Source organism: Drosophila yakuba, chromosome 3R (assembly GCF_016746365.2).
Source record: "Drosophila yakuba strain Tai18E2 chromosome 3R, Prin_Dyak_Tai18E2_2.1, whole genome shotgun sequence".
NCBI lineage: Eukaryota > Metazoa > Arthropoda > Insecta > Diptera > Drosophilidae > Drosophila > Drosophila yakuba.
In genome coordinates, this window is record NC_052530.2 from 16,873,598 (window position 1) to 16,888,052 (window position 14,455).

Here is a 14,455-nt window from a genome sequence, read left to right on the forward strand (position 1 = left end):
GTGTCAATTTGTCCCCTGCCGATGCAGGATAATGTGATTATGAAACAGGAATAATGTTCAGCAGATAAAACGTATTTAATATTATAGTTTTAGGGAAAGTAATGCCATATATAAAGTGATCTTTACATCATTTAACCTAGGGTAACTTCACCCTTTCCTTCACCCGCCGAATGCCAAGACAGTTTCCATTTCAAATTGATTTTCTCGCCAAACTAAAGTTCATTTCGCCAAAGTTCTGCTAATGTGTCAGTGGAAAACAAATGATTGCAGGCGAAAAGTAAAGGGTAAGTTGTAAAACGCTGCGAGCTTCCATAATGCCATCAAAGGTCAACACTTGATAAATAGTTGCAGCTCGGCGAATCCTTGGCGATTCATAAGCGAACGCAAAGCGGAAACGGATACGGATGCGGATGCGGATACGGAAACGCAAGCGAAAGCAATAATAAACTTAGCAATCAACTGTCAGTGCGTAATGGAAACTTGCTTCCCGACTGCAGTTTTTCGACTGCGCCACTCCCTGGGAAAATGCAGTCGAGGAAGACAAATGATTAGCCGGGACTCACGTGCTCCACGACGGAGCACCGACCGGATCTGGAACTGGGTTATGTTCGGGCCAGCGCGTGATCTTTGGCATATGTCGGCGTGCACCGATATATATCCATATATATCTATGGCTCTGGGTAAGTGGGCCGTAGGGCCCGTCAGCCAGGTAAAAACAGGAAACAACTTTTGACCATTTTTCAAATTTCACCAATGCCCCTGCCCCGCTTCCCTGCGCTGGATTTCGGTGAGCAATTTCAATATGCTCGGCACGTTTCCGCACGGCAGAAGCAGCAGGAGGAGCAGGAGCAAGAGGCGTAAGCGGAGCAAGAGGAGGAGCAGAAGGAGCAGCATGAGCAGTTGCTGTTTACGGCCATCTCCATCTCCGTCTCCATCCCGTGCCCGGCCACGCCCATCGGACGGGCCAGGTCGTAAAGTGCCCGCCACGAGTATTTACTCAGGGCCCTGGAGTTGAGTAATGATGACCATGATGCAGCAGCAGGAGCAGCAAGGGATCGAGGAGCGCGGGGTCAGGAGGGGGCAATATGCTCGGGGCTGACGCTTATGCAAATATGAACAACACATGCCGGAGATGCTTTCAACTCGGTACAAGGCTCCCATTCAAATGGCTCCTCTGAAAATCATGTCCTGGCAGCGGGTCAGGCGCAGATTACCTGATGCACTTTCCAAGGCTAGTGAGATCAAAATAAGAGCTCTCTTAAGATTATATCCCTAAATTATTGAACCAAAATGTGGGCATATCTAAATGAAATTTGGAAGACCATCAGCACTCCCATGGCAATCCAATTAGATTAATGCAAGGCAATATAAACAATTATGACTCCCATGATTGTTTTTCAATGGATGACGACACGCGGCCTGTCTCCTGGTTGTCACCCCTGAATGCCCTGCCTCCCTTGCCACCCCCGCGATCATAAATCAGCAATGTTGTGTGTCCAAATATGAATTTAATTAAAGGTCTCTTTATGACAACAAGCGGCGTCTGGGTCGTGTGCTCGGGTCCACTTTAAAATATTACCAATATTGTCAGCTCTTTTCGGTGCGACCTCCGGCTCCTTCCGCTTTCCCATGCATTAGGCTTATTAGAAGGACACGCGTTAGGGTTCGCGTTTGCCGGGGGGCAAATGAAGCAAATGGGGCAATGTGCAGCGCATGCAACTTTTGGTTGTCAAGGTTGGTTGCCGCCTGTCACCGGATGGGCTAGCAACATAGCTACCCCAGGACACGTTTTATTTGCCGCAAACAGTTCACGCATCAAAGGACCTGCAACGCATCCTTCGAAGAGGTGGTTGCCACGAGTGACTGCCGATTCGTTGAGTAAAGGTACACAAGGGAAAATAAGGTTAATTTATGTAACTTCATCAAATATTGGACAGATCAAAGGGAAGCTCTACCCATGATAATAAACGTCAAGCAGAATGTGGGGCATTCCAACTTATAACTAACAGTGCAATTTTTGCCTGTGTATCTTCTAGATAGCCTAGATGGTCTAGACCAGTATGGTGCAGCTTCTTTTGATGATCTGTTTCCTTGGGCCACAATGCCGTCACAGTTCCAGTTGATGCATGCAAATCCCGATTATGCACAGGACACGCGTCACTAGGCATCACCCCTCTTCCCCCACTCCTCTAGTCCTCCATTTCTGCTGCCATTTATATCCTTTTTGGGCGTCACGTGCTCCTGCGACAATATGGCAACAAACGTTTGATTGTCAGGGTTACCCACATGCGTGGTGGATTTCCTTTTTACGCATTTCCATTGCGGCAGCCACTTTCCCGGCATTTATTGACGGGGAATGCAGACTTGGCACTGCTTACAAACCGAAGTAGGAAGTCTGTTGCCATTAGATTCGAATCCGATTTGGAAGATACAATCGAACTTCATCGGATCGAAGCACCTCACGCCATCAGTGCAATTTAAGTTGCGTAGCTTTAATAGCACTAATTTTCAAATGGTTCTAAATGTGTAATCTGTTGCCACCTAAAAATTCAAATGGAAAAACGTAGCTAGTGGTTCCTACTGGTATTCATAAACAAAAGCGTAAAATGCTATCTGTCTGGCATTCAAGAGGATAACAACTCTGTTTGGTCGCACCTTCGCATTGATGCCCGTCAACGGTGGACAACCAGCACTCGTCCTTTGTTTATGCAATGCCCGAGAACGCTTGCAAATTATAAATCAAAAGTGACTTTTAATTAAAAGTTCAAGCCTCTGTGGCAACAGGCGGAAGGGGAGATGGGATGTGGTTGGAAAAGCTGGGAGAGCCCGGCTAAGATGCTGACGCCAAATGTCGTTCGTCCGCCGGCTTAATTTTGTTTTGCCAGCGCACCCTCATAAATCACAAAAAGCGAAAAGAGCAAAAGTCGGGGGGACGAGGGTTGAAGTTCAGGACGCAGACTGCCAGTATATTAATTGAAGGTGCAAATGCGACGTACTCGCACCCTCGAAGACCAGGAGAAAAAGACAGCTACTGAGAATGGAAAACAATAAAGGATGAGAGTGAGTGCTACAAATGCAAAATACGCAACAGTTTCATTTCAGTTGGAGTTTTTCATGTTCGCCCAGGGAATCGCCGTCGCCACAAAGGAGCGGATGTCTCGATTGCAGTCGTCGGAACATAAAACCCACTTGGCCACATTTTCACCCCTCGGGCAGGGTTGTTTTCCCACTTCCCCAATTCCCAAGGACTCGCCGTTGTCTTGACGGCCTTTCGCCTTTCTTCTTCCTATTCGATGGTGGTGTCAAGTTCGTTTTGCGCCGTCAACTTGAATTATCATAAGTAATAATCATAGCCCAAATATCCGGAGCAGCAGGCACAAGGTGCACCGAGGGGATGGGCAATCGCTTGTTTTGTTTTTCCTGGGCGGGCAAGGGGTTTCCTCCCATTGGGGAGTTTTTTAGCAAGAAGCTCAGTTAATTGCGCGACTCTCGGGTCTTTACTGCGATCGCAGGCCAATCTGGGGTGGCTGGATTGGGATTGCCACTGGGCTTATGCGATAATTAACCGGGAGTTCCCAGCAGTATCTGCATAGTTACAACTGCAGGAGTGTTCTCTGTGCAACATGCTCTTCGCCAGCGTTCGTCCGAAGGCGACAAGTGTTAGTGCCCACTTCGGACCACGCCCACATGACCAAGTGGGCGGGAGTGGAGGACATGGGCAGGGTTGCCAAAGCCAAACACCACAGCAATTGAATGGCAGTCACAAAAATGCAATCACAGTTTGACACAATTTTACCGAGGCGCCACTTCAACACGTTGCAGCTGCAATATCCTTACAGCTACAAAAGCCAGCCCACTCACACACACAAGCACACACACACACACGCACACAACTGTGCAAACAACACAATGACAACTCTTTAACGCAGTTAACTCGGCTGCGCTGCAGCGACAATCGATGTGATGCCGATGCAGAGTTATCCATTTGCAAGTACTCTACAGGGTATCGGGGGTATCTACGCTGTGATAGGCCTTATCGGAAGAACTTCTGTGCGTAATCTCACTTTATAACCCTTGATGATAACGCTATCTAACTTGCCTACATCTGTCAATATTAATATAAATAAATAAACGTTTAATATAGCGTTGAAACTTATTATAAAAATCAATACGACAACGCTATCTTAAATGATTGGTATTAACTCGGAAATGGACCCTCTCTTCTTAGTGTAATTAGTTCCAACTATATCAACCAACACTACTTAGTAATAATCCTATCGTAACGGTACAGAACTCTATCATTCAGCGGTTTCAGCATATCAGCATATCACACCTGTTTTACGAGGTTTGAGTGGTTATCAGCCTAACTTTTTGATTAGAATACTAATAGCTGATTAAAGCAAGGGTTCTGGCTGAACAGGTGGCTGGTGCGTTGAATCTTATCGCACCAGAAAATATAAATTTCACTGACTGATCTATAGGAATAGGTTATTTATCTTGTCAATCAAGACTATGATAATTGAATAAATTTCAGGATATAAACAGGTTAGATACTTTATAAACCTTAATTACCAGGTAAAGGCACCAATATATCATCAAAAAATTGTCTAAATTTTGCTTGATAAAGCTGAAAGGTCTTCCACTTTTGGACAGCTTTCCGCCTAGGACTTAAGTAATCCGAGGGTATCGGGAGATGCCGAATTGCAGGACTTCTTTGGACTCCTTGGATGAGCGTGCTCGAGTGCATTTACTCACACACACAGTGGCACAAACGCAAACGCAAACACAAACAGATGCCGCTGCCATTTTTGTCTTTTTGTTGTTGTTTGATTGCGTTTTTATCTTCGTCAGTTCAGCAATGCCAGGATCTGGGGAAGAAGGACGAGTGGCAAGTGCAGAGGAAGTGCAACTGCAGCATTGGAAGTGAAAGGAAGGCGGTCGCAGCGATATTTTACTGCGACAACATTTCATCGCAAACATTGTGCAATTTCACTTTAAGCGCCAATCGAATTTCACGTGATTTCTACAAGCAGTTCGCCAAACTTTTGACTTCTCTTCAGTGTCCGCAAGGCGATTTGTTCCCCACTTTTTGCGAAGGAAAAAATTTAATAAAAAAAAAAAGTTAGCAAGATTATAATTTGTTTATGTGTGCCAGTTTCTAAATTACTTTTTGGCAAAAGAACTCTGCCGCTTCTTTTACAGCAAATGGTTAGTTATAAATGTGTAATTATGTTAAGGTATGAATTTGTTTACTCTGCAATGCAAACATGTCAAAGTCATAAAGCGAATACTCAAAGTTAGCACAGTAATCTAGTAGGAATTCAAAAATCTATGGGTGCGACTCGCCTTTTGCTATTTTTGCTTCAAGTCGAGGAAGCAATGTACTCGTGAAGTCCATTAAATCGGAACTTAAAAGAATTTCATGTGAGCAATGATCGTTAAGATACACAGAAGGGAGTAGAGGCGAACGATATGGAGTTCAAGTGTCTCATATATGTGCGTTTATTACCTGAAGATAATAAATTTCATATTTATTCAATGATAAATCACAGCATTTCACAAGGGAATAAAAGGTGTGTGAAGAATTGAATCCGCATTTAGTTGCCTCAGATTAAACGGTTCACACGGTTCGAAATGAAGGATCAAGTATTCATCCCATCGCTTTTACTCGCTCTTTGTATCTGCGGAATTGAAGCAATTGTATTGCCCAGGCTGCCGGAAAACATACAGGATTTTAAATGTGAGGACGACGATATAGGATTCAAGTTCAACTTAACAGATGTAAGAAGAGTCCACCGTTAAGTGACGTTTTTTTAAACAAATATAAATAAATATACATATCAGCTCTCTAATAATTGTCGTTTCTTTCCTAGTTCGCGGGCGACTGGTATGAGGCTCTGAGATTGCCCAATGTTCCGGGAATGGAGTGCCTGAATGTCTCGATTCCCTCGGAAGTCAAGGACAATAAACTCTCTTTGGATTTGAACTACGTTACCATACTCAATAGTAGTTGGACCCTTAGCAGGGAAGCCGTGAGCTTTCCCTGGAACAACTCCACCCAGTACGGCATCTTCCACCCCGATGCGAGTGAGGTCTCCTACAAGCTGGTGACCACCGACTACGTTTCCATAGCCGTTGTCTGCGGCTACGGTAAAAACTCCGTGATCCCCATCCTCAAGCTCTTCACTCGAGATCGCGAGGTCAGCGAGGAGATCGTCGACCTGATCAACACCCAGGCCGAGCAATATGGTTATAGCTCCCTGATCTACTGGGAAAAGCAATCCCTCGAGGAGTGCAGGGAACCCAGTGGCCCAGTGGTAGGGTATCTCGACTGCAGCGTTCTCACTTATTTTCAACTATCGATAGTGCAAGTACGAGTTCTAAGAAAACAGGATATCAGCCCATACAGGTGCACGTGTAAATGTAGATAAGCTGTAAGCCTTATCGGCGACAGTGAGTCATCGCATATTGAAAATTGAATACTTGCTGCATACGTATGCGTATTCATTAATAAATCGGCAGTACTGATAAGCACATCACTGGAGAGCCGAAAGCTTGGGAGGGATTGACAGGGCGTTTAGTTGTCTGGGAATCGGCACCGCGAACGGATCGAAATGGAGGCTCAAACATATATGTGCATGATTTTAGTTATCCTCTGCAGCTGTGGAATTCCACTTGAGGTCGAGGCGATCCGGATGAGAATGCCCGTTTTGCCAGAGGCACTCAACTGCCGCAATGAGAGCATTGGATTGAACTTTAACCTGACGCGAGTGAGTAATACAAATTTGATTAATTTCCCTGGGAACTACTAGTTTTCCAGGGGTAGCTTTGATTTAAAATAGAAATATACATCGAAATACACTACACTTAGCTTTCAGGCTACTGGTACGAGGCTGCCAGAGTGCCGAATGTCCAGGTGCTGCAATGCCTGAATGTCTCTGTGCCCGCTGAGATCGAGAAGGAGACCCTCTCGCTGGACTTGAACTTCATCAGCACAGTGAACAATGGGTGGCAGTACACCGAGGAGTCCGTCGGGTTCCCCTGGAACAACTCCACCCAATACGGCATCTTCAATCTCCAGTACGATACGGTCACTGTGACCTACAAGCTGATGTTAACGGACTACGAGAACATTGCCTTCGTCTGCGGATTCGGAAGCATCTCGCCCGTTCCGCTGTTCAAGCTCTTCACCCGGGAACGGGAGGTCAGCCAGGAGATGATCGCCATGGCGGAGGCATATGCCGAGAGGTACGGCATTGGCAACCAGATCGCGTGGGAGAAGCAATCGCCGGGTGAATGCAATGGTTCCGGTGGTCTGGCTGCTATGGAAACTCTGGTGGCTACCATTGCAGTGCTCTGTTGTTTACGCTGGCGAAGTCAAATTTTTGCTTCGACTTTACTATTTGCATAGTGAATATGTCAGTTTTCACTGCCACTATCAGTACAAACTCTTATCAATGTTTTCTTTTTATTTGCAACGCAGTGTGTTTTATTTGGGGTCATAAAAATGTGATTGTCGAGAACTGCTATCTTTCTGGTCAGCGCAGGCTAATTACTATACATATGTAATTGTAATTTTAAATATGGTTGAGCATATTAGCGGAATGGGGAAAGCTTACCAATGGAGTAAGCTACTCTTATCAGTATTGTTTTTGCTTTTCATTCTCTTAGAAGTTTTCGAATCTTCTCTTGGAGCTGATAAGCGATTTGTATTCCGATTAAATCATGCCAATGCATCTGTGGAGAATGCAGGGAGTGCATTTATATTTCTATGCACTTTCCGCTGGAAAGTGTGCATCGAGCGCCTTTGCCCCAGTAAACTCATACGAGCCGCAATTACGAAGCCCGAAATTCAAAGAGAAAATGCCGAAAAATATGAACTGAGCTGGAGCAGAAGTATGTTGTTGCTTGCTCGATTTTCTTGGAATTTTCATTTTCATAAACCCAATTCACCCGGCGGAAAATAAAGTGAATGGAAAACGCCTTCAATCGAGATCGATCCATTGTTGGCAACACTGAGAGAAGTAAAACACTGTTCTGGGATTCACTTTAAACAGAAACATTTTAAACATGTATAGATAAGTTCAAAAACTCAGATAAAAGATGAGATCAGAAAATATTTATTCAGTACACAGTTTTATTGTATTAATGATTCACAATGCTTTAGAAATATAGAAAACTTTTTTCCCCTGTGTTTGCCTTTCTATTGCCCCGTTCTTGGGTGAACCAATGAAGTGCAAACCGTGGTCAAATGAGCCGGAGTCGGGAGTCCTGGAGTCCTGGAGTCCTCGAGAGCCATCGATAGCCGGGCACTTTCATTGATTTGATGCGTTTGCGTGCCGCTTGCGATGGTTGCATGCTCGACTTGAGCGCCACCCAAAAAGCCGGCTGAAATCGAGGAGCCGCAAAGCTGTTTACTTGCAGCTAACCAAGTGAAATTGAAAGCCCTTTTGGTCCCCGATAATTGTGTCCGGTCAGAGCACCCAATCCGCTCCTGTTCCTGCTTCACCTCCTGCTTCACCTCCTGCCCCTGGTCTATTCGCTCGTCTGGGTAATGGGATGCGGAAGCTGGGATTGGGGTGTACATAGTACATATGTGTTCGTGCACCAGATGATTACTGGGTCCCAAAATCGACGTAATCATGCGATGACGCTGCAAAAGTATCCGCAGACTCTCCAGACGCCCGGCCACGCCCACAAAACACAGTGGATGAAAGGATGGAGAAGAAGAAGTCGGGGGCAGCTGGCTAAAAACGAAAGTTAATGTGGCAGATCGGTGGAAGGGTTAAACGGAGCCAACAAGTGAACCCCAGCGTACGTGTTCCAATTAAATTTGACATTTGCTCTTAATAGATGTGCAACAAGGTTTCCATTTCGATTGAGTTACGCCCCGAAACTGCGTTCATCATTGGAAATCTCCACCCAGAGTTCAACGGTTGAATAGTTTTCAAAGGGAATCCAGTTTGGAAATCCCAATAAAAAATGGTTCATCATTTTGCAGCCTACTTTGGGGCTAGAAACGGCTAGAATTCCTAATAATGACTAAGTTAATGGTATTTTTTTTGCTAGGTATGCGTTCTAATACAATATCTGTCATATTCAAGTGTTTTCTTTAAGATTTCCCCAACTCATTACGACCAACTCCTGACAGACTCACAATTTATGCTCTGCACCACGAACTGCTCAAAAATGCAACTATTCAGAGTGCAAGCACAAAAATCTGGCCAACTTTGCGCGCACTGCACACAATCGGAACTGAAAGGGGAAACTAGGAACTGGGGATCCTCCAGCCTCCTCCAGAGGAGGGGCCAAAAAAAAAACAAAGCCTGCTGCACAAACATGCGAAACTATTAAAAACATGTCTTTGTCCTTTGGCCCGGGGTGCATATAATGAAATTCCTAGCTGCTTTGTGCCCACGACGAAGCCACTTGGCGGGATGTCCCGATCCCTGATCCGTCGCCTACATATATACACATATACATCCCTCTGCTGGTTTTTTGCAGTATCAATCTAGGTGAAATATTAACAAGCGGCAGTCGGGTCTAAAGTTGGCGGGACGGAAAGCCGAGGGACAGAAGGACGCCGGCAAGGCAGCTCATAAAAATTCCTTAGTTGACGACAAAAGCTGAGGACCCTGGAGGAGATTGGTGGGTCTAGGGGGTGTAGGGGGCCAAGGGGGTGGAGAGCTGACTTAAAGCGGACCAAACGGCGATGAAACAATAGACTTGAGTTAACTTAAATTGATTCCCAGACGTTCCCGGCCCGGCGAAATGAAACCCAACTCAATCTCGGGCTTCGCCATTTTGTTGTGACTCCAAAGTCACTGGAACCCCATCCCCATGGATGCATTCCCAGCCCTTTGCCGCACTTCTTGCACCTTGATTGCAAGTTATTTGCAATTTTGTGCAAATTTAAAAGGAGCAAGAGCAAGAGCAAAAGCAAAAGCAAAAGGACGAAAATGAAGGAAAACGAAGGAAAATCCAGCCAGACGACCACCATCCACCCACCTTCACCTTCAGCCAGTGACTTTGGCACTGCACTTGAAAATTTTTTAAGTGCGCGCGAAATTTTTCATGCAATTTGTGCCGGAAAAGCAGGAATACTCGTGCCGAATAAAAATGGCAGGGAGCTGGTGGATTATTGTTGTGCCCAGGAGATTGGCGGACTCCTCCTCCGGCTGCTCAATTTGCTGGTTTATTTTTGCATTCGGGATATTAAAATTGACACTTCATTTGTGTCACTCTCCGTGGCAGCGATGTTAAAGGGATTTTTTAAATGATTTTCAAGCGGCTGCATTGTTGTCAATTGTCGTTGATTGTGCAGCAATTTGCATTCAAGGATTCCAGCACTGCATTCAAAATGGAGTCCTTGTTGTGGCTGTGGATTTCACTTAGGCTGTGCGGAGTGCTCCATTAATGGGTCTTAATGGATGGTATTAGAGGTGCAAGGATTAGTGACCATGTAGTGATGTTCATCAACTTCACTTAGACTTCAGAAAATTGATAACCATTTCAGTTGCAGTTATCAGCAAACAAAAAGTCCTGATGTTCGTCCACCTTGCAGTGTGTTTCAGTCTGTGCCCAGCGTGCTGCCTTTATTTACTCCAACACTCCTTCGCCAGGAAGATTTCATTAAGTGCCGGCCGTGGAAGTCCTGCCGCCGCCCCACATCCTCGAGTCCTGTGCAACGCAACAAAGGAGCTGCAACAATGGCCGACCAACGGCAAGGTTGCACTTGAAGTCATTCAGCCTCGTCCTGGCAGTGCAAACTTTTTAAGTGAATTTTTGATTAGATCTGGACGAAACTTTTTTGTCGCACCGCCCAGAAAGTCGAGATTCTAGGTTCTAGGGAGTGGCAAAGGAGTGGCAGGGGAAACGGTTATAGATACAGTTGCCTTTCCAACTTAAAGTCACCAGTTAGTTGCGCTCTTTTGTAATTTGCGCACAAGTATATTTATTTGTGCGAAAGGATAATAATAAAATATGCGCTCCAGATAGTGTTGCGCCAGTATTGCCAACTTGTCCCTGCTCCAGTGTCCCGATCTCGTCCCTCGTCCTTCGTCCTCGACGAAACTGTACCTACTGCAACTTTCCGCGAACAGTTCACAGTCTGTCTGACCCTCACCTGCACCTTGCCCCACTCCATGCAACCCCATTGCATCGCTGAAGTTTTGCGCAAAAGTTAATAAAATTATTTGCCACAGACTTTGATAAATATGAAACAGGTCTCTGGCAAATGGCGAATAAATACAGAAACTGCAAACTGAAATGTTGGGGCCACTTTGTCCCTGATACGAAATATTTGGCAAAGTTTTATTGCAATTTTTGTGCAGGCTGTTTTAAGTAATTACGGTGCAGCAGAGATGGTACTAGAACATGTAACAACAAGGAAATTATCAGGATCTGAATTCTGTGTAATTTGTTTGCATTAGTGGAGGTAAAGTTGTAATATATTCGGTCTAAAATGATTTCATATAGCTTCTCAATTGCAACCCCTCAATCAGTATCAAAAAATGTATCAAATACCCGGTAAAGGAAGGACCTTAAAATGGAAGCCAGCTTCTGGCAACCCTTCTGGTTTTCCTTTGCTTCGTCCTTTTTGCCAGCATATGCATTCCATGTAGTTATTATTCATTGTCGTGCTTCAGCAAATATCAAATGGAGTCCGGCGCTGTAAGAGTGCCTGCCGGGGACTCCTTGTCCTTTCCAGGTCCTTCCTCCTCGGCATCCTTCGTACGTTGTTTTGCCAGCCACTCTTATTTTGCACATATGACCGGGGCGGGGTGGAATGACGTGGATGGGGTGTGGTTGCTTTATTGGCAACCCCATAACGACATTGGCAAAAAATAAAAAAAAGGAGATTTTTAATCGAAACATTTGTAGCGTGAAATTGTCGTTATGTTTGTTCTCCTTTTTTTAAGCAGCAATATGTTAGGATTTAAACGTATTTAGAGGCAACATATCGGGTATTGATTGCTTTCTGCTTCTCAGCGAATTTTAATAAATTTGCAACTTTGTCGAGCTGCGAAAACTGCTGATGTGTGACACTGATGCGCCTGCGAAAGGCAAAAGGCGAAAGTAGTCATTAGCCGGTCATTAATCATAATTAACTGGGATGTGCTCAACTCTTTAATTTGGTAGGCAACTTTAAGCGCTAGACGCCGAATCGAACTGCTGGCCATAAATCTCAATTTTCCACAAATTAGGCGACGATATGCCAAGCCGGCCAAAAACCGGAGGACTTGGCCAACTTCCGGAGCAGGTAACTGAAAGCCACACATCAGACACAACTATAACTCAACTCAGTTCGGTAGTTTCGGCAGTTTGGGCTTCTCTTCTCGCTCGGTGACATCTGCTCAATTTATCGTTATTTTTGGACTGGTCCAAAACAAAAAATCAATTTACCCTATGATAAAGAACCAAGACAGGCCCGCAAAGCCAAAAAAAAGAAAAAAAACACTGCCATCGAAATGAAGACAGCGTCGAAGGGAACTGGGAAAACTTTTGAAGCTGGCAAATCGAACTGTTCCCGTTTCCACATCGACTCCTCGGACTCCTGGAGCACCAGCCTCCCAATCCCAGTGATTTATGCCCTGGAAACTGTTTTTGAAATGTGGCTTCAGTCTCGCCGAGTGAGCCTATTCCCCGCTCATTGCTCCATGGCTCCGTTGCTCCACTGCTGGCCAAAAGTCAAGAAGGGAGCGCCGCACACAAAACTGTCCAAAGTATACAAATTGGCCTGGCATGAGTTATTGATGATCCGGGCCGTGAAATGAACGACCGCTGCTCCTCGGACTCCTTGGTCTTCTTGGTCTCCAAAAGGCAGCTAGAGTGACTGACTGACTGTCCTGGTTGTGGAAACAAATGCCCTGCTTTGGAACGAAAAGAAGTCAAGTTTCCCCAAGTCTTAGTTGTAAATGAGTGGGAGTGTGGCTAATTAAGGAATACTTTTATGTAGGAGCATTGCTTTGGAGATAAAGGCCGTAATAGGTTTTTAATAGGGTTTAATTTAAGCAAATTATATAATTATAAATGAATATAAAACGATTGATGGAGCTTCTGAGGTATATTCCATTTTCAGAACCTCCCTACGTATTTTCCGGAGGAAGTAGGCTGGAAATGAGCCGCTTCACCTAACGCTAACCTAATTAGTCCGAACTATGACCAACTAAGACATAACTCATCCGCTCAGCCCATTAAAGCGTATTCCATAAAATATGCATAAGGTAATGGGGAGCGCCCCTTCCCAATTATTACAAGATCATAACTCATGTCAGGGCAGGTCAACAACGCAAACAAATATGCGAGTCTCGCTTATCACGGCGCCAAAATCGTGTTATTTAATGTTGTGCTAATTTCTGGCCCAGTTAACAGGATGGTAAAACACACCCCTGGTAGCGGTGGCCACTGGAAGGGAAAGGGGCATTCCGTGCAGCCAGGTGAAAGTCGTGAAAGTCGTGACATTTTTCGTGTGGCTGGCAAACGGGGGCTCATTTCTTGGCCATTTCCGTCAAGTGTTGCGTCTGCGGCTGCGACACGAACTATTTACAAATGACCAGACATTTAAGCCAAATGCTTCCGGGTTGGCCAGGTTAAATGCCTGAAAATTATGCTACCTTGACATGAAAGGGCGACAGGCCCCACAGTACACAAAAAATTAATGGCACAGTGAAAGGCGGTCACGTCGACTATTGAATACTCTTCGAAGCTATCAAGCAGCAGAAAAAAATTCACTTTTATGCAGACACATTAAATACATATATACTAATAAGTCTCAGTTTCAGCAACAGAAGATGTCTTGAGTTGTTGTCATGTAAATTGCGGACTCATTGACCAAGTATTATAAATCTTTCATAAAGTATTCATAATGCCCAAAACCAAAAATCGCTGTATGAGTTATGCAAGCATTCTGACCAGGCACGGCTATGTAGACCGCAGAATGGTAAGTGGCTTCCTGGTGTCACTGTGTCAATTGCTCCAAAAGGAGCAGCCGGAGCAGCAGGAGCAGCTGCTGCCCCACCCGGATCGACTTGGACTTAATTAAGTTACAACCTCGGGGCGACAGAGTCGAGGACGATACAATTTCACTAATTTCCGTGCAAGGCCCGTGCAAGGCGACACCAACAATCAGCGGCAGGCGAATGTTAAATGCTCGGCCCACCAAAAACTGGTCACGAGTTAATAAATATTGTCAGTGTGAGTGGGCGCACCCAGGAGCAAGTGGGCAAACATGGCCCGTTCCAGGCGTTAAAAGCCCCGAAATGAATGGTCAATATATGGCAGGGCATAAATAATATTTAGGGGTTGGCTGCCACCGATTGCCACTTTCACTCTGGCAGCGGAGCGTCTAGCGTGTTTGAGCAGCATTTCCGCTGCGTTTTGTTTTGTTTGCTTTCAATTAACCAAAAACTGGACTTGGACATCGCCCAATTGGACTACGGACTACGTCCTGGTT

At 45.1% G+C, this 14,455-nt stretch overlaps 2 protein-coding genes and 1 long non-coding RNA gene across 3 annotated transcripts; 2 read left to right on the forward strand and 1 right to left on the reverse strand.

The window, feature by feature from the left end:
* Nucleotides 1-5,583: 5,583 nt before the first annotated feature.
* Nucleotides 5,584-6,534, forward strand: LOC26536017. Its single transcript, XM_015192688.3, has 2 exons — nucleotides 5,584-5,781; nucleotides 5,874-6,534. The coding sequence occupies exons 1-2, from the start codon at nucleotides 5,635-5,637 to the stop codon at nucleotides 6,429-6,431; spliced, it is 705 nt and encodes a 234-aa protein (XP_015048174.1). The 5' UTR covers nucleotides 5,584-5,634; the 3' UTR covers nucleotides 6,432-6,534.
* An 18-nt stretch (nucleotides 6,535-6,552) lies between these two features.
* On the forward strand, nucleotides 6,553-7,478 carry LOC6537161. Its single transcript, XM_002097686.3, has 2 exons — nucleotides 6,553-6,770; nucleotides 6,872-7,478. The coding sequence occupies exons 1-2, from the start codon at nucleotides 6,615-6,617 to the stop codon at nucleotides 7,409-7,411; spliced, it is 696 nt and encodes a 231-aa protein (XP_002097722.2). The 5' UTR covers nucleotides 6,553-6,614; the 3' UTR covers nucleotides 7,412-7,478.
* Nucleotides 7,479-8,117: 639 nt separating this feature from the next.
* LOC120321846 lies at nucleotides 8,118-9,256 on the reverse strand. Its single transcript, XR_005561571.2, has 2 exons — nucleotides 8,819-9,256; nucleotides 8,118-8,747 (listed from the first exon to the last, which is right to left on the reverse strand). It is a non-coding gene; the product is annotated as an uncharacterized LOC120321846 (long non-coding RNA).
* Nucleotides 9,257-14,455: the final 5,199 nt, after the last annotated feature.

What these genes read in the sequence shown, in the direction of transcription:
- LOC6537161 (XM_002097686.3), top strand. Translation starts at nt 6,615, where the DNA reads ATGGAGGCTCAAACATATATGTGCATGATTTTAGTTATCCTCTGCAGC. An exon ending in TGAACTTTAACCTGACGCGA is followed by an intron (nt 6,771 to 6,871) that starts GTGAGTAATACA and finishes CACTACACTTAG; the next exon opens with CTTTCAGGCTACTGGTACGA.
- LOC26536017 (XM_015192688.3), top strand. Translation starts at nt 5,635, where the DNA reads ATGAAGGATCAAGTATTCATCCCATCGCTTTTACTCGCTCTTTGTATC. An exon ending in TCAAGTTCAACTTAACAGAT is followed by an intron (nt 5,782 to 5,873) that starts GTAAGAAGAGTC and finishes TTTCTTTCCTAG; the next exon opens with TTCGCGGGCGACTGGTATGA.